The sequence below is a fragment of the Topomyia yanbarensis genome, chromosome 2 (assembly GCF_030247195.1).
Source record: "Topomyia yanbarensis strain Yona2022 chromosome 2, ASM3024719v1, whole genome shotgun sequence".
Lineage (NCBI taxonomy): Eukaryota > Metazoa > Arthropoda > Insecta > Diptera > Culicidae > Topomyia > Topomyia yanbarensis.
Genome location: NC_080671.1, coordinates 116,836,569 through 116,857,115, shown reverse-complemented (window position 1 = coordinate 116,857,115; position 20,547 = coordinate 116,836,569). Strand labels below are relative to the sequence as shown.

The 20,547-nt window shown below is 36.9% G+C and overlaps 1 protein-coding gene across 1 annotated transcript; it reads right to left on the bottom strand.

The window, feature by feature from the left end:
- Nucleotides 1-16,694: 16,694 nt before the first annotated feature.
- On the bottom strand, nt 16,695-18,691 carry LOC131679290 (transcription factor E2F5). Its single transcript, XM_058959994.1, has 3 exons — nt 18,311-18,691; nt 18,120-18,229; nt 16,695-17,844 (listed from the first exon to the last, which is right to left on the bottom strand). The coding sequence occupies exons 1-3, from the start codon at nt 18,473-18,475 to the stop codon at nt 17,031-17,033; spliced, it is 1,089 nt and encodes a 362-aa protein (XP_058815977.1). The 5' UTR covers nt 18,476-18,691; the 3' UTR covers nt 16,695-17,030.
- Between the last annotated feature and the right edge of the window lie 1,856 nt (nt 18,692-20,547).

The following is a 20,547-nucleotide window of genomic DNA, read 5'->3' as shown; positions in this document are numbered from 1 at the left end:
CACAACTGCAGAAGCTAGAATGACGCAGAATGAGCGTTGATGTATTCATCGGTTTATATGCAATCGGTAAGCATAAAATTATAAATATTTCAATCGCTTGAACTAAGTGATTAACGATTTAATTGCATATATGCGAATTGACGCAGAATAAGTGATGATGCTTCTGCAAGTTCGCATTTTTGATAGTCATTGCTTGATTTTTTCACCGTGTCTACACTGAAACAAAGATCATCACGCAAAAGAATTGTGCATGTTTGATTCTATAAATTATTTCTTCATTTTTAATCGATTAAAATTCTTTATTGTGAACCAAGGAATTTATTAAACCAAACTTAATTTTTTGGTTAGATCAACCAAAATATCTTTTGAATCAATCTTACAAGTTTTGTTATCCGAAGATCGACAAAATTATTGTTTGTTCCAAACAAATCAGTGATTCTAACAAAAGCATGCAGCTAATTGATTCAAAAGGACTGAATGCATTACATCAACAGTCCTTGTTGAATTGAAACAAATAAAAAATAAAAGTTGCTACGAAGAAGAAAACTTTTTCCACGTGCGTCAATGCTGGAGAAATTCGCTATTTTTAAATCAGGGAATTCAGATTTCGGTAAATTCTTATAGTGCTCAGATTTTCCGGACTCGAAGGGCGAAAGTGCAGCTTGAAAATAATCATGATGTCGCACAAAGGTTAGTGAATAAATTAAGTCGAATGCACACAGTGCGTTTTATGGTGCCTTCCTCTATTCCAGGACGTATTCGTGCGTCTTCTGCAATCTTTTTGGAAAAGCCGAGACTCTGAAGCACTACATTATAGCGCATATCTGGAATAAACCACGCCCACGGCCAAAGGTACTACATAAAGGGACGGTGATTGGAATCGTATGCGCTGCATGTAATAAAATTTCATTTCATTCCAAGCAAACCTACTCCGGAACAGGTTTGGAATCCCTTATGGATTCTCGCTCAAATGCAACAAACGGTTGAGTCGGAATCGGTTGTTGCCTTTGAGCTGAAACTCATAATGAATCCATTCAGAATTCCTAACCTATCCCGGAATGGGTTTGACTGGGCCATACTGCATCCATTCAGGATTCCGAAGCGGTTCCAGAATGATTTGACTGCGTAAAATTAATGCGTTTGTAGCCTGTTTTTAGAGAAAGGCCAATAAGTCAATGGCAAGTATTTACTTTGTGAGGTTCATTTGTACTGATGTTATCTATCGTCAGCGAGTAATGGTTTGTTCTAAATTTGTCACCATGACAGTTGGCCTTTGGTTCCTATTAAAGAATAGGCATATTTTATATACAATAAAATTGGTTTTGCTTCAATATTTGCTATGCATTGATTCAAATCTTTGTTATGTTTAAAACAATAAAAGATATTATTTGATTAAACAAAAATGTTTTTTGTATTGAACATTTGACATGCATTGATCCAAATATTTTATTAGTTTTTTTCAACAAAACGAGCTCATTGATTCAACAAAGTTGTTTGTTGTTTCGATTGTTGTTATGATATAATCAATAAAAAATTTTGTTGGTCCAACTATTTTCCATGTTTGATCCAATAAATTCTTCAGAATTATTTCAACAATTATTTTATTTATATAAACATGTATTTTTTATTGAACACAGAACAACTTGGTAAATTTATTATTTCAACCCTCATATTATTTGACATTAAAAATTATTTTTCTGCGTGATGGTATAGACCTACCCGGATAGAATTTTACAATAGCATTTACCCTACAAACAATCATAAAACAATAAATATTATAGTTATTACTGTTTCAACATTGTTCGACGCCAAGTTCTCACAGTAGATTTACAATAAAATTTCATGTAACAATAAATTTCACTGTTCAGCAAAAAACTGATACAGTGCATTCACCTTAAATTTTACTGTTTTCGAGAAAAAAATGCATGGAGAAAAAATGATTTTTTTAATGTTAAGATACATAACCACCCCCCTTTTTCACGGTAAAAGTCTATTTTACATTGAAATTTACTGTAAAAATGTTAAAGTTTATTGTTTTTGTATTGTAGCATTACACTAAAACTTACTGTAAATTATTGTAAAATTACTGTACTGTCACAGTGAAAATCATGGTTTTGTTACTGTACATTTCTATTCGGGTAGGATTAGAGTTCCTATATATAGAGTTAGGCGGACACAAAAGCCGGAAAACTGGCAGCTCTTATTCCAGGAAGAAAACACTAGCAACCCATGCAAATGTTCAAGCTCTAGCTTAATGATTTCATTGTCGTCGTGAGTACGAACTTTACATGTACGAATAGAAAACCAATTCGAAGATCTGATGATATGATTTCATACTTGTGCGAATATCTCTTTGTGTTACAAAAAAATCTTGATCTTCTCGTTTCTCTACACTCGATAACACAAGAAAAGAGTAAAATAATTATGACCATAATTACTATACCTTTCCATATACATCCAAAGAGAACATGTTATGTGACGTCATGCTCGATTGGCTCCGCCATTTGACGTGTTCAATTGGTTCCGCTCAGTGTCTCCGCCTAACTATGAATATAGTAACTATACCTAGGATAGGATTCGCCAGCTGGCTTCTTCTTATATTTTACTAATCCCTGTTGAAAACGACATACCCCCACTCGACCAATGTTGCCAAAATATTTGTTTTGTTTCGGTCGTATATTTGTTCTGATTAAAATATTCTATATTATGTACCAATTTCATACTTCTGGAAAAATCAAAGATTTAGTCTTTATATCCGCCTTTAAACGATCATAACGTTTTTTTCCATCGGAATACAGCAAAACAAAATAATATAATCCTATTTACACCTATGATCGATTCAGTTGAAAACTGTAAAATTCAACTGTATCGATAATACCAATGGAAGAACAAGAAGCGACTTCCGGGATAACTTTCTCCCTGTTTGCTCAGTACTTCCAATTTACTCGGTACTGGAGCAAAGACAATTTTTACATAAAGTTCAGAATCTTTTCATACTTACGCTACACAGCCTGTTGATTTCGAAAAGAGGCTGGCTGGCAGATTTCCACTTTTTTCCGCACACAGAACAGAATCCACGATAACCGCGCTACCGGATCTCTCGGGAACTTCAGTTCTGGATAATATGTTTGATTTCGTCTGCCAAATAATGCCTGCACTTCATAATTACAGACGGATGTTATACAAAGAAAGCGGTATCTCGAGAAAACAAAAAAAATCAACACAGTTAACAATCGTCGTTTTATGTTTGATATTACAATATGACAACACTTCCAAGCAGCCCTTTAGTACTTCTAGTTTCCAAGCCGAAGGTTTGCCTATGTCACTTTCGTCCAATCACGAGCTGGTTCAGAATTGGTTCAAAAACAGTGGACAGAGCTGGCGGATCCTATCCTAGGTATAGACTACTACATTAGAGGTTTAAATTAAAAAAGATGTGCCAGTGAATTTTGGTAGACAATATATCATACTTGACTCGAATATGATTCCTATCATTTATACCATGCTCATTCTGACATAAAGACATGGTATTTCTTACTATTTTGTGATACTATTTTTGGTATTTTGTACGATTCCTGCATTACCATCCAGTGGTCAGAATTACCATATATAATTGCTAGACTGTTAAAATTACCATTGGTGTTTACCACTTTATAGTAGTTAAAATATAATATAATTTCAAATGTTTTGTTTTATTTCGTTTATTATTTAATAGTTACAGATAACATTTCCGTGAAATATTATATTTCCATCCTTATATACATACTTTTTATGCTGTGTACAAAAATTTAGGGGAACCATATCATCACACTTGTGCCCCATCTAATCCCCTTCGAAAAATGCCATTAAGTGCGTTTTCATCCAATAACTTCAGTCAGATATGAAACCATCTGAAATCAAAATTTTGAAATATATAGTTCAATAGAAATCAAATCAGATCTGACCTCTAACGATTTTGTACGTCGCTGATTCCAGTTTGCAAATATCAGTAATGAGGTCATCAAATTTTTCGCCAGTTTCTAGAGGATGGAGAATGAAATAATAAAAAAAATGGAAACACTGTCTTAGAGACATAATCTTTGGGTCATAACTAAATATTTTACTTACCAGAAATTGCACTTCAGAATGATACTCTTTATTATTACCTCCTCATTCCATTTCATTTCAATAAAAAACTTTGATGAAACAAAGTGAGAAAAACTCGTTTATTTGCATGCACGCTAAGAGAAAAATATTTTCGCAACATGGTAAATATTTTTATTGCACATTCATGGTCAGAGAATATTACTACACACTAAGCCAGCCAAAAGTTGTTCGGTAATTTCTTTTGAAGACTACCACAGTAAAGTGATATTTTTACAGAGCTGTCAGCAAATTATTTAAAAAAAATGCTGTAAAGTTTTCATTTCTTAACGATTTTCAGTAATTTTTTGAATAATCTGCTGAAACCCGCAATATTTTTCACTGAATTTATCAGCACTATACTGTTTTTTTTCGGTACGTAAATATTATCCAGTAAAAACTGACTGATTGTTCGGCAAAATTGCACCAACATTACCGAACCTCGTCAAAAACTTACAAAACAAGTACAGCAAATCATCTGTCAAGTCGCCATTTTCAGAGGAAACTACTGACTGACCAATATTTTTTGACGTTTGGATAAAACGGATTGCGGAGAGTTCGGTAACCAAATTGTTTTACTGAATTGATTAACGAACGGTTTGCTCTTCAAAAACCCAGTAAAATTTTACTGTCCAGTAATTTAAGTTAAGTGTGTATGTTTATAGTAATTTCGTACGTAGATCGAGTTGTAAAACATAATAGCACTGAAAATTTTCGTAGTCATTTTCACCGTAGAAGTCTGTTTAAATCAAGTATGCAAAATAGTAAAATCTACCATGAATATTTACTTAAACCACGTTACAGATTCAAGCATTTTCTGGTAGTTTTGTAATAATGTATGGTACATTTTACTATTTATTGAAAATGGGTTCTTCTATAATCACTCTGTGGTCAGCATTGCCATGTCATTCGTTTCAGTTAAAGACGCTGAATCCCTCTGGATAAAGACTCGCCATCTCTATCTTATTCTTATTATTTATCAGTAAGTGTCATTCCAATCGTGCACGAGACCTGTCAAAAGCCCTCATTTCGAAGAAAATCGCTTCGAATCCTTTTGGAATGAGGGCCATTGACAGGTCTCGTGCTCGATTGGAATGACGCTGACAGATAAATGGTAAACAAACGATTGACGTGTCGAGTCTTTATACAGGGGGATTCAGCGTCGTTTGTTTCAGTGTACGCTTTCTGCGAAGGCTACATATTAAGAAGACTCTTTCCTTCCCCCACACAAACGAGAAGCGACAGAGGTTACAGTGCCTCTATTGGAGGATAGTAGGAAGTTTAATATGATATGTAGTCTTCGCCAGGGTGGCCAGACCTACCGATTAATCGGTAGTCCTACCGATTTTGGTCTTCCCTACCGATTCACAGACGACCAATGGAAAACTACCGATATTTTCATATCCCTACCGAAAACTACCGATTTTTATGGATTTTTGACACATCCTACTCAACATTCATTTTTGGGTTGGATTTGGTCTGAGATCTGTGTTTTCAGTATTTTACAATTCTATGTCAACACTACGTTTTTGACCCTAACGATATTAAGGAATTATATCTGGTCACCCTGGTCTTCGCTTTCTGTAAGGTGTGTGTCGATCCTATCTCCCACTAGCTGGTACACACAGACAAAAAATGTTGGTAAAAAGAGTTCTTCACTCTTAGCAAAAAAACAACCAACGCATACTCTTAGTTTGAAAATAAAACTTTTATTTTGATTACTATTCTTCATCAGCTTAAAAGGAAAACTTTTACTTTGATTATTATTGCGTTGCGTTGCGTTGCGTTGCGTAAGCACAGTATACTTCGTAGATTGCAGACTGATGACTCTCATTTCCAGCCAGACAACTTGAAGAGCATTGTTTAGGAATAAGAATTGATCCAGTTCAAGCAAGAATTTCGCCTGAGAGCCACCATTGCGGGCCACGAGCATCTTTACCGTAAATTGGGATGAAAAAGGAAGTGTTGATGTGGTACTTATTTAACGGAAGGCCCCGACTCAGTGACACTCCCATAAGTACCACGGATTGGGTAGTGGGTGGGTTGTTAGTGAGGATTCGCTTCAAGCAGGCGATGCGACTGAGAATATACTTTCGTGCATAAGAAGTTTGAATAGTTTATTGACTATAGGATACGTAAATGTTCTAGGCGTTTAAACTCTGGGTAATCGTTTATCGAGATTGTTTCATAGAAAACAACTTGAACTCCGGACAGCCGGCTGTCGGGAGTGTTGTCGACAATGTAAAATGGACCGTAAACAATGAGTTTAAAAGTGGTATTGTGGAACATTCATAAATTATGTAACGCAAAGATTACCCAACACTAACTAACTCTCTGTCATATTACTACGTAATTTTACCCCTTGGTCTAATACGAATCAAATAATTTTAGTTTTTTCTTCATTTTGTAGAAGCACATTAATGCCGCTGCTCGCAAAAGTGTTCATGTTCTATGGAATTTCCTATATAGCTATCATTGTTACATGGGGAATGCAAAGAAATACTGATAAAATTCAGGAAAATATAGTTCAAATGTTGTTTTATTATATAGAAATTAATTGAATATATTAACACTTTCTATATCGTCTTAAAAATTCTTAAAAATGTTCCTAGTTTTCGCCGAATTACTCGAAGAGATTGGCATTTTATGGATCAATAGTCGTTGTTCAAACAGTGGAAAATGTTGCTTCTTTTTGTGAGTCACCTGGATATCGTGGAACAAAGATAAGTATCAGTCATATTACCTTCTTGTTCCAACCATGCTGCTCTGGGCTGTAGGCCTGAGTAAAAATGACTTCCCCTAACAAAGATACCCCTCCAGACCAAATGAACGTCAATATAATGTTGACTCGTAGGCTTAAATTATACATATACTCCTCAATCCGGTACAGTGTGATCGTCTTACGCGCCAAAGACAAAAAACTATAAATTTATTGGAGATGTCAACGGCCGTATCGCAACAATATTCGGCCGTGATCGAAATAATAAGCTGATAGTGGTCGAAAACAGCCTAAAATAGCTAAAGCTTCTTGTATACAGGTATTTTACGAAGTAGCACCGCGTCCATGTACCTGAAAACGAGGTCGAAATCGATGGTGTGGTTTCTGACACAAGTTGAAATTGTCCGGATCTGATGTAGCCCATGGTTGGTAGTTTTAAGATTCCCATGCTTTAGTTAGTGAATGTATTGGACTGCAAACAATTGCATTCAGCATCAGTTGCACTTGACAATAACAGGTCCTATGGCAACTCATATTGAGTAAACTTCGGTGGGACTGCTTTACTAAACTGTCTCCTCTTTGACAACTATCTACTACGTTATCGTCCACACAACCATACATTATATCAATAAAGTTCGCTGTGGAAAATGTGGCTGGACTCATGAAAAGGGTTCCTGTGGAAGTCTTGCGTTGTTACGATGATTTTATATAAAAGGGTTCCTGTGGAAGTCTTGCGTTGTTACGATGATTTTGGCGGATTGCACACTGACTTCATCATGTTTGACTGCTGATTATCTAATAAGAGTTGCTTAGGAAATGGTAAGTAGGTATTCATACCAATCCGACCCACATTAAAACCTCAACAGCATGATAGCCATCATTGCCGGCCGCCCCTATCTTCATCGTTCACGGGGAAGGATAAAGGATAAGGTAGACAGGAAGTGTTGATGCTCCACCTACTTAACGGAAGGACGACGATTCATCAGACTCTTCCATAGGTGCCGCGGAGTTGGTAGTTTGGAAGGATATCAGGTCTAAGATTCGCTCCAAGCAAGCGATGCGACCTATAAAGCATATTTTATTAGGTAGTTGTTTAGTTAGTCTTCGAGTGCACTCGAAAAAGAAAAGATCTTGTTTAGTTTTTGGTTCTTTTTAAACTCTGGACAGCCGGCTACCGAGAGTATCCTATGTTCCCTAAACAAAAGCAATTTGAACTCCACACAGCCGACCGTAGGAGTATTGCCTAGGTAAGCTAATCTTATCTGCGTAATGGGCCGGATCACTATTTATTGAAACAGTATTTAGACGGAATTTGTTACTTCTTCTCTACGATATATTTATTGGCTTGAAAACTACCGAGTGATAACACATTATACAGGCAAAGATAGCGCGAGATGTTATAAATCATGGAAAATACTTCTTATTTTCCATATCGGATTGTTTTTGGAATACAAGTATACGAGCGATAATAACGAACACTGAAGGGAAATATAGAGGATTGCTAACTTGATGCACGTGCTTGATAGCAATAACGGAGCTTGAAATTAGGTTCATAAAAATAGACGCGGCGAATTTTCAATACGTATTGACATGTGATCATCGATACTAGTCAGATTAGTTGTATTGGGGCTAATTTCCGATCAACTATTCATTTTTAGGGCAATGTTTTCTCGGCTAGATCTGTTCACACCCTCTCATTCTGCTACTATCGGCAGAAGGCTGATAGCACCGAGTCGTCGCCGGTCTAAGGACCAAATGTCATCAATAGACTTAGACTCGCGTGGAGGCATGAGATAGGAAACTTGTGAGAATTTTGTTATCCCACCATTTGACGACCAAATAGTCGATGACGTCCGAAAACTTTTACTTTGATTATTATTCTTGATTAATTTAAAAAATTTCCTTTCAATCTGATAGTAGGCGTTGGTTGTCTTTTGCCAAAAGCGGAAAACTCTTACCTTTACCAATATTTTTTTCTGTGTGTAGTGATTTACAGAAAAAAAGGTGTTTGCATGTATTTAAATATATTCATGCAAATAACTTGGTTCAAGGATTTAGGTAGGTGTTAGCTCAATTGACTTTCCGATGACCCATTTCGTGTACAGCGCCAGACATGTTCCGAGGTCATCGTTCCATCAACCAGCCCCACCTTAATGTAATGTTTATATAAATTGGATTTGAACATTACAGTAAAACTTTCGATTCCTTCTCGGAAAGAAGAAATCGACGCGTATTTAGTTTATTTAAATATATTTAGTTTATATTTAGTGTATTTCATAAATGATTAAATTCACTTACTCAAAAGATCTTCCTTACTTAACCTTCCAGCGAATGCGCTGAATTTTATAACATTAGCACTAGTTTACAAGAAAAATGAAGCTTCAAGAAAAAGTATTTTTTAGACTAATTTTGGGTCGCTGAACACGAAACAATATTCATTTTTTTGTTCAAAGAAGCGATTTGGTGATTTTCTCAAAAAACTCGTTTTTGAGCACTTTTTGTAGTTTTTAGTCAATATTTCTTATCAAAATCGTTCAATTAATTTAGTCAATATGCAGGTTGAAAGGTGCCGAGATGCCCTTTCCAAAAACATATAATATATGTCGATCAAATGTAAAGTTTATAGTGCTGCAAGCGACCAAAGTTTAAAAAAGTGCATTTTTGACCATTTTTAAAAGTTACTCATTTTTAAATGATTTTTTTTACCGACAAACAGCTTTTTTTCGGACCTTTTAGAATCTAAGATGACAGATAATATATTTACGTTAATTTTAAGCTTAATATCACTAACATCGGATGGAAAATGTTGATGCTATGGCACATTGAGCGAAATAGAAATTTTATGATTTTAACGGATCCTGCCCTGGTGCGGCGGTTTAGAGGGTGTAGCACTGGTCTCATAAGCCAGTCGTCAAATATTCGAGTTCCTATCGGGAAGGAGTCTCAGTGGGATCGTAGCACTAGCAACGTAATATTCTGTGAACTTAGAATCTGCTGTGAAGAAGCCTGTAGAAGCAGAAGGCTAAAATTCCTTTAATTCGTAAAATATGTACTCACCACAGACAAAACAAAATTTTTCCAACGATATTTACAAATTTTAAAAAGAGCACTTAGTTGTACAATGAAATATCCAAAACCATTCAAATGCCGCAAGATGGATGGATGCAAGCTCAAGAAGACAGTACCCAACACAAACAATAACTATCAAGTATAGAAGATTATTTCAGCCGAAAGTATGATTGTGTGGAAAATAAAAAGTTACAATTTTCACTCAGTGCGTCATACCATCTACAGTTTTCATCCGGCTTTTGTGACCATTGGATTAAAATTTATGCAAAAAAAAATATTTATCTCATTAGATTCTTGATTTATTATAAAAAATTTACTAGAAATATGCATTTTTTTAAAACAGGTCGAACATTACTTTTTTTACTTTGGTCGATTGTAATCATAATAAATGTACATTTCTCGACAAACATACGATTACGGCTTAAAAGCCAACTGTCAAAATTCTCTTTGAAAGGAAATTCCGGACAAACCGTTACTGGCTAAACACAGTTCATAGCAGTTAATGCTAGAGAAAACTTTTTTTCTTTTGTTTGCTATAAACATCTGTGATTGGCGGGTAACAGTTTGTCTGACATTTCATTTCAAAGAGAATTTTGACAGTTGGCTTTTAAGCCGTAATCATATGTTTGTCGAGATTTTATCTACGCATATTATACATTTTCGAAAAGGGCACATCAATACCTTTCGAACTGTTTCGATCGGATCCTATTTGAACAAGATATTGACAAATAACTAAAATAGTACCCAAAACACTTTTTTCAAAGAAATCTTGAAAGTGCTTCTTTGAAAAAATGGACTTGGTTTTCATATTCAGCGATCCAAAATTAACTGTAAAAGAGTTTTTCTTCTTAGCTTATCGCGATTATCTTAAAATTGTTAAAATCTGTCACATAAGATTCTGAAAATATGAAAAATTATTTTTCTGTGATAAAAAATAGAGCAAAAACAAAAAAGCAAAAGAAAAACGTTTTTTTTAAACTCGAACTTCTTTGAAAGAGAAATAGAGTATTATTTTCGTATTCAGCGACCCAAATTAATCTAGAAAACACTTTTTCTCGTAACTTCATTGTTCTTGTAAACTAGTGTAATCTTATTTAAGACCAAAAGAGATATCGGCGCTGTTGTGCTATCTTATGACAAACGCCATTTTGGGGTAAACTGAGTTAGATATGCCACATTACTTGTATAAAAAATCTCTACAAAGTGGCGTTTACAGAATTTCGACATCCTGCTTGGTTACTGAGATGTAGCGAGAAACGTACTGAGAAATTTGTAATTTTTTGCTTCAAATGACTGTGCCTGGGGATTGGCTCAAATTATCTTGATGTAAAAGATGTTTTTATATGTAAAACTATCTGAAAAACACAATGGCATAATCATTTTCAAAACAAAAATGCTCGAATTGTGAGAAAAATGCAATTTTATTTTTAAACTGGAAATATAGCATGTTTGGCAACACTGTAACCAAAAATAACTATTTTTTCTAGATTCCCTGACTCATTTCCTTCAAAATGCATCTCACCATTTGTTTATAGACCAAATGAAGCCAAAGATATGAATAAAAGTGAATAATTGATTATTTTTTTCTATGGAAAATTTTCCATGCACGAATATGACACGCCATACAAATTTTGTCATCAATACACACCTATGACACGTGTGAGTGCGAATTTTGTTTACATTTATAGTAAAAACTCACAACATAATCAACCGATCTTCGAAATATTTGAGATATTAATACAGAATAGATAAAAGCATCAATTGTCTTCTTTGAATTGTTTATATAATTTATAAGATTCAAGATACTCAATCTCAAACTTTAAAAATCGTTTTTCTCGAAATGTGCAAAATGGCGCTTGTCATAAGATAGCACAACAGCGACGATATGTGAAAAACAGAGTAATTTTCACTCGGTGCCTAATAACATCACCAGTTTTTGTCAGATTTTCGTGACCTTAGGCTAAAAATTCACGTGAGAAGTTTGCGCGTCACATAAGAGTTTAAAAGATTTTTTTTGCTGATTTATTTTTTTATGAAAAATCAACCAAAAATTAGTAATTTTACCAAACACTACTTTTTTTGACTTTGGTTGCTCTTAACCCTAAATTGTTGATATTTTATCCCAACATGTTACACATTTTTGGAATGGGAACATCAATACCTTTCGAATGGTGAATCGTTTGTGTTAATCGTTTGTGTTAATCGTAAGATTGGTTCCTGAGATATTGGCCAAAAACTGCAAAAAGTGCTCAAAAACACCTTTTTTAAAAAATCACAAAAACGGTTCTTTGAAAAAGAAAATGGATATGATTTTCGTGCTCAGCGACGCAAAATTGTCTTAGAAAACATCTTTTTTCTTAACTTCATGCAATTAACCCAAAATTTGTAACCTAGTGTAGTAGTACTCATTTGGAAACTTATTTCTCAGCTTTGTTTAATCGAATATTGTGTACTAGTGTCTCATTCCCTCTTGTAAAACTCACTTACTGCTGCTCATCTCTTTCGGTATTTCGACGCCCTCATAGAAGAGATTTCTTTCATCGAATCTTCAATTTCCGTCGGAACTCGTACATGAGATGATCAAGGGATTCTACAAGCTCAAATATCAACTACCTGAAGCAAAAATAATATTAAATGTAAAAAATTTTATAAAATACATCCCTAATTCTATAATCAACTAAGGCTGTCTGACGATTCTAACGCAGAAGCTAATGATGTGACCATCAAGAACACCTCAGACAACCTTAATTGACCCCCCTCGACACCAGTTTGGCCTTACCAAGCCGTAACATGGGTGGCGTTGTGACAGCTGTCGAATAGGAGTTGAGAACAGTTTGAAACAACATCTGGTGTTGTTCCAAATGTATATGATCGAGACAGTATGTCTTAGATCCGCCATCGAGCCTAGTTTGCATACCGTACATAACTAGACTCACTGTTCTCCGTTCACCCACCAATCTTCGCTTTCTGTAAGGTACGCTAAAATTGCGTATCCCTATTTAGGGTATAATTTAGTGCTGTGCTAAAATTATACTCGATATATGGGATTCCTTGAATTGATAATTAATCTTTGTTTACAGAAATATAAGGATTCTATGGATAAATTACCCTAGATTGCACGCGGGTGTTACGTGACCTGTGCAGCAAGAATGATGCTTCCAAACTGTTATTACAGGACGAGTCACTATGAAGTCTGCCGGATTCATGTGGCAAACACAAAAATGAATTTATTCCACTTTGAAACTTGTGCTTTGAAAAAGCTATCAAATATGGAGACCAAATTTATGAACTGATCAATTGCACGCCAGATTATCCGACAGGTCAATGTGTCCCATATCCCAGTCTCAAATACGAATTTAGGCGAATGATATACCCTTATGCGTTTTCGAAAATATCTCAGAACTCTAGGACAAAGTTCATGAATTGAAAAGCTGCATGGATGTTCCAGATCTTTCTGAAAGTCGTTTTGTGGCCAATAGTGTCAGTTTCTCAGTCATAACCACGAATTTATGACAATGCATCAAATATTTTCGAAAAAACTTCAGAGTTCTAGGACTAGATTGTCATTGTCATTTCTCAGCCCACACCCTGACAGACGTTCATCCGCCCATCTAGACTCTGTCAAGATGAGGACCTACAAAGCCTAACTGTTCGTATGTGCTAGTCCGTATAGCACACCATTTTCTTCCACAAGCAGGCGCCGGCTGTTAACCAGTCCCACAAGTTTCAGATACATTACATAGTCGGAGGCAGAAAATGAAGAGATAGTAGAGATTTTGGTTTGCTGAAACGAGACAAGAAAAGCGAAACAATTGTGATTAGTATCGTAGTTATAATAAATAAGTAGACGATTTCTCATCTGTTGTTTGTTTCCTTGTCCGTAGTCCTCCTTCCTGGTTCCTGATCTGTTTGGACTATTAGCTTTCCGTTTCCTTGGCCGTCACGTTCTCTTGCACCTAGTTGCATATATTGTAGCAAGAGAAATAAATGAAAATGCAAAAAAAATGGAAATGAATGCGAAATGCTCTCCTTTCAGACCACGAACATAACCCTTGCTTTCCCCTTTGCTTATCATTTTGGTACCACCCGGGAAGCACTTGGCCTTGTACCCACTGCTCTTCCACCATCCCCGTGGTTTTCTCCATTTATCACTGGCGTCACATGTGATATTTGTGTACGGAAAATGATTTTCTGAGCAGACAATCAAATGAAAGAAGATTGCCGGGTAATTAGTGCACTTTCTGGACCAGATATCATATCGCATTTGTAGAAAGCCGTGTGGTGTCCGGCGGGCTGAAATCTTTTTGCACTATTTCAACCAAGAATAGAACCTCTGGGAACTGCTCCCATGTCGTAAGAGGCGACTAACAACATGCTAGGAGTTCCTAGGCCGAGGTTTTGTTCCGTACCGAAGACTTAATCTGGGCGGACCTTAAGGTTTTCCATATTACCCTCTTTCCAGTCTGTATTTAGTGAATCACTGACATATACCTTTTCTGATTCGCCTTTCTTGATTGTGTACCAACGTTTTAAGTTTCTTCTGGCGGTTGTATATTAGCCGTAAATGACGAAATCTAATTCTACACTAAGTAACAGAATATATTAATATACCGGCACTTCCACGCCAAGGTTTAACTTCCAAAGCTTTGGCTTAAAAACCGTTTTTAAAAAATGGAAACTTTCATGCAGGAAATTTATTGAATTGGCCTAAGATGGAGCTGTCGAATTTCACAAAAAGCTTTTTATGTTGCAAGTGATCTGTAGTTGTGTTAAATTAGGTATTTTTCTATTATATTTGGAACCGTCTACCGACAAATCTACATTTACGAATACCTCCAAAAGTGACTTCTTGAGGTCTCATGAAGGCCTGACACTAGCTTTATGATACTTTTGCTTTTCTAAACAGTAATAAAAATCTCAACATTCAAGAACTTCACTTTGTCAGAAAATGTAGGGCCATCGGAAGCTAAAACTTCGTAAAATCGCACTCCTGGTCCTTTTTTCAGTGCAGTACTCTACGTCACTCGTTCAAATTTGCACCGCTCTTATGGTAGTCGGTATTTGCTAGTATTACTGTTCTCCCATCCATTCTGGTAGTCAAACGGTGGGATAGCAAAATTCTTACAAGTTTCCTATCTCATACCTCCACGCGATTCTAAGTCTATTGATGACATTTGGTCCTTAGACCGCAGAATGAGGGTGCGAACAGAATGAGAGGGTGCGAACAGATCTAGTCGAGAAAACATTGCCGTAAAAATGAATAGTTGATCGGAAATTAGCCCCAATACGACTAATCTGACTAGTATCTATGAACACGGCTCAATACGTATTGAAAATTCGCCGCGTCTGTTTTTATGAACCTAATTTAAAGCTCCGTTATTGCTAACAAGCCCGTGCATCAGATTAACAATCCTTTATATTTCCCTTCAGTGTTCGGTATTATCGCTCGTATACTTGTATTCCACAAACAATCCGATATGGAAATAAGAAATACTTTCCTTGATTTATAACATCTCGCGCTATTTTTGCCAGTATAATATGCTGTCACTTGGTAGTTTTCAAGCCAATAAATATATCGTAGAGAAGAAGTAGCGAGTTCTGTCCAAATACTGTTGCAATAAATAGTGATCCGGCCCATTACGCAGATAAGATTAGCTTTTCCAGGCAATACTCCCACGATCGGCTGTGTGGAGTTCAAATTGTTTTTGTTTAGGGAACATAGTATACTCTCGGTAGCCGGCTGCCCAGAGTTTAAAAATAACCAAAAACTAAACAAGATCATCTCTTTTTCGAGTGATCGTGCACTCGAAGACTAACTAAACAACTACCTAATAAAATATGCTTTACAGGTCGCATCGTTTGCTTGGAGCGAATCCTAGACCTGATACCCTTCCGAACCACCAACTCTGCGACACCTATGGAAGAGTCTGATGAATCGTCGTCCTTCCGTTAAGTAGGTGGAGCATCAACACTTCCTGTCTACCTTATCCTTTATCCTTCCCCGTGAACGATGGAGATGGGGGCGGCCGGCAATGATGGCTATCATGCTGTTGAGGTTTTAATATGGGTCGGATTGGTATGAATTCCTACTTACCACTTCCTAAGCAACTCTTATTAGATAATCAGCAGTCAAACATGATGAAGTCAGTGTGCAATCCGCCAAAATCATCGTCACAACGCAACGCAACGCAACGCAGATATCATATCGCATTTGTAGATACACATATTAAGTGTATCTACTATACGATATGATGGCCGGAAGGATAGATAAGCAACTCAAGCTCCCCAACTTCAGAGTTCTAGGACTAGATGTATTATTATTGTGCAATTGTCTTGTAGACTTATATTAAAACAGTATATAGAAAAAAACAGCTCATGTTAAAAAGGATTTACAGAACATTGAATGACTGAAAATATTATGAATACTAGACTAAATAACCTGACACCGACACTGTAATGAGATACTCTCGTTCCTTTCCCGCAAACAGACATACACTGCAGTTGGCATTATGAAGCCACAGTAATGAATAGACAAGTGAACGAAGAACAATCGGAGCTTTCGTGTAGATGATTTGCTCAAGAGATCAACGCAACACCTAGCATAGACTCTGTTAAATTAATTGTGAGGATGCTTTCCGTGTTCCTCTCATCACAAACTTAGTGTCAGAACTCACTGTTGTCCATTCTCCCACTAGCAGCGATTTACTATCTTTATAGATTATGATTTCTTTTCTAGGCCCGGTAATTGTAAAGTAAAAGTCATCGCACTAACTAAAAGTGGTAGTATATTGCAACAATTATAGAATACTTTATTCAAAGACTATATTTTGGGGCTGTGCATTCGATATTCGGGGACTAAAACATGCTGTGATGCTCATCACTCTTATCCTGTATAACGAAAGATTACTGCAACGAACGAAGATGAGTCGTTTTCAGTGAAAATAAACGAGTCAGATTCGTTCAAATGTGTCCGCCATGGTCCGGAATAAGGATTTAAATTTTAAAAGTTGATACATACAATTGGTCACATAAATTATTGAATAAGTCTAGACATGGAAATTTTCCACCCATTTTGGCGGAAGGAAATACTATTCTACTTATAACAGACGAACATCAAAATTCACGACAATTTGTTCCGAACCATGATCGGATTTGGACCATTTTGATCATTTGAGGCGGTTGTGTCTGTGGACTCTAGCTTAATGGCGGACGGAAGATCCATGTCAAATAGATCCAACACACCCTCTTTGGGAGTCAGTACAAATGGATAGCTGATGGATTCCTGCAGTTTTAATGAGACAAATGGTGAATTTGAATCACAATCCTCTTGTTCCAAATAACTATGTGGTTGGAAGTGACTGTGATTAGTTACATTATTGCCAAGCAACAGATCGGCATTGAGATTCCGTTCTAGTCGGTCTCGTTCGGTTGTGTCTGCCTGCGCTATTCGTTCGAGTTTTGCTTCCAGTTCTTGTCGCACCTGGATTGCACTTTTCTTATCCCGCCAATGGTCGTCAATTCGCTTAAACTGATGTCGTTTATGTCTCCGATGAATGTTGGCCCTCCTTGTTGGTCGTGTAAAACAGGATCCGTGTGGCTCCCGAAGCAACCTTACATCCAGCGGGAGTCCTTTGGTGGAAGATATGTAAAGAGCACCCGCACTTTGTTCCATGTTGACCGGCTCGGATTGTTTGGAATGGTCCTTCACCACCAGACTAGTTGTGCGATCTCCAAAAACGTCCGTCAAATCTTGGCTGGTGACGTACGCGAAGGAAGTGTTGCACTCATCGACTTTTGAGTTTGTGGTGCTCTGGCGGATGATTGCCAGCTGCCGGTCGATCATCGCTTCATACTGCAGCAAAGAGCTTCGCTCGTGCTTCAGCACACGGGTTCGCCGAGCAACGTCCCGTGGATCCGGTGCAATGGAATCGCCGCTAAAAAAATGAAACATTAGCAAGAATATAACAAAATTGATTGATTTTTATTGATCGAGCGACGGTGCGTGAATTAAAAAAAATATTTTCGCATTATTTTTATATTAATGTGATTCGTCATACAAATTGATTGAAATCCTAGTCTATGCTGAGCGCGCAATTTTCACAGGTACTTTTGCAAGCGCCATTTTTTATTTTGAAATGCAACCTTGCGCGCCGCCTACCACTATCATAGACAGCTCAAAAAGGAACTTTTTTGAGGATTTGCAACTTACCGCCACTTGACGCTGTTTTTCTCGTGTTTCTCGATCAAGCCGATTCCCTCGAGCACATTGGTCACATCGTAAATCCGGCGCTTCTGGCGTATATCCAAAATCTGTGTGGCCTGTAATCAAGTGCAAAAAAGGGTAGCAAAAAAAACAAGTCAAAAAAGGCGTCCGTCATCTCGTCAATTGTAATGAATTACATTGCCCAAATTTAAAACACCATCAGGGGCTTTTTTCAGCAGGTCCACCACACTAACGGTCACAATGGCCAGCGACTTTTCCGGTCGTTTCACTCCGGATTCAAGTTCATCTTCTGCCTGCTGCTGGCGCTTCTTGCCGCTGCTGCCTGTATTTTGCAACTCCATCGTCACTGATCACTCTTTCGGCACACGACTAGACTATTGACATGTGAGAAAAATCAAACTTATTGCACTTGAAAACATTTCCGTCGGAACTATCAGGACACCTAAAGTCACTTCCCACTGGCAGAACATACGATAACGTGTCACGGTCGCCGCTAGGTCAAGAAAAATACACGGATTGGGCTGATACGGAGCAAAATTCCGCCATTAGATGCACACTGTGACATCATATGGGTAAACGTCAGTGTGATTCAAGAACAGGGTGGATATCTTTGCTAGTTCTTGAGAACATAGTCTCGGCTAAATGCATTTTACAGGTAGTCAAGGGGCATGTGAATGTTTTCTAATCATTTAAAATTTTATCAATAATTAAAACTAATAAATTCGCAATATTAGGCATGAAACGTTACTTGTCTTGCTCATTTTACAAAAAGGGATAGTCATAAATAAACTCGGTCTTTGTATATAAGGTTGTAGGGTGACAAAATTATCCAGAGCCCTTAAATTAGAAGATATTATTCCTTGACCTGATTTATAGTACTAAACTGACAGGCTATCGTACGATTAATAATAATAAACAATTAAAAACAGAAATTTTATTTCATGAACATTATTTTGATGAGTGATAAGGGACCATCCATCAATTATGTAACGCAAATATTACCCAAAATTGATCTCTCCAATTCACTCATATCACGAATGGTATCAAATTTCTTCAACTCTCCGCATCTAGTACGTAATAAGAAATATAAGATTTTTTCTTCTGTGAAAGCATGTTCTAGGCATGTTCCATTACATTCTAACTTAGTCTCTTTCCCAAGTCACAATTTGTCAAGCCCCAATACCCCTAACTTCGATACATAATTTGTGAATGGTCCCTGAACTGAATATGTATCTGCAAAGCCCACGTACCACTTCAATCAGCCGATCGGAGCCATCAGCTATCGAAAAAATGCAAACCATGATAATCAGGAGCCCTATTCTCACAGCCACGTCGCCCAGTGTCTAGAAGAAAATTTCCTTCTGTAGTCATTAGGTGACGTGACTGTGAGAATAGGGCCCCAGATACATGGTGGCCAGACCTACCGATTTATCGGTAGTCCTACCGATTTTGGTCTTCCCTACCGATTAACAGACGACCAAGGGAAAACTACCTATATTTTGTTATCTCCACCGAAAACATTTTCATTGATTTAGGACACATCCTACTCAACATTCATTTTTGGGTTGGATTTGGTCTGAGATCTGTGTTTTCAGTATTTTACAATTCTATGCAAACACTACGTTTTTGTGACAACCCGGCCTACCGATAAACTTTTAGTGACCCTACCGATATTAAGGAATTCTATCTGGCCACCCTGCCAGATATAACACAGGCTAAAAATTCAAATGTTCATAGAGTAAGGTTGCGACAATAAAGCACACCAGGCGACAGGACACTCACCACAAAAATATTCACTATAGATTTTGTTTGAAATAAGTATACTTATTTCAACGCTGTTATTATTGCCGCGTTAGTATAGCTATAACAAAATCCATGAATATTTTTTTGTGGCGTGTGTCCTGGGGACCATTCATAAATTACGTAACGCAAAAATTTCCCAAAATTGACCCCCCCTCCCCCTATGTAACAAATTGTCACAAATTTTTCCATCCCCCCGTCCCCTGTTACGTAACAAATTCCAAGAAAAACATTTTTTTTTCTTCGATGAAAACATGTTACGTAACGATCTAGTTAACACCCCCTCTCCCCTATGTCACAACTTGTCGCACCCCCTCCCCACCCCCTAAAAGCGTTACGTAATTTATGAATGGTCCCCTGTCTCCTCGTGTGCGTACAGTTTTGACTGAGCTACATTCCTACAATCTCGCACGTTCCTATTGTTGTAAGCCTCACTGTCTACATTGGACAATTACGAGTTATACTTCAAAAGTTGCTTCCAGTTTTTGAGATCTCACAGTAACAAATTTCCATGTTATTAAGCTTAATAGAATCCCTTTTTAGAACAAATTTTAAATACAATCATAATTACATCAACACATCCGTGCAGTTCTTTCGGCAAAATTCAAACACC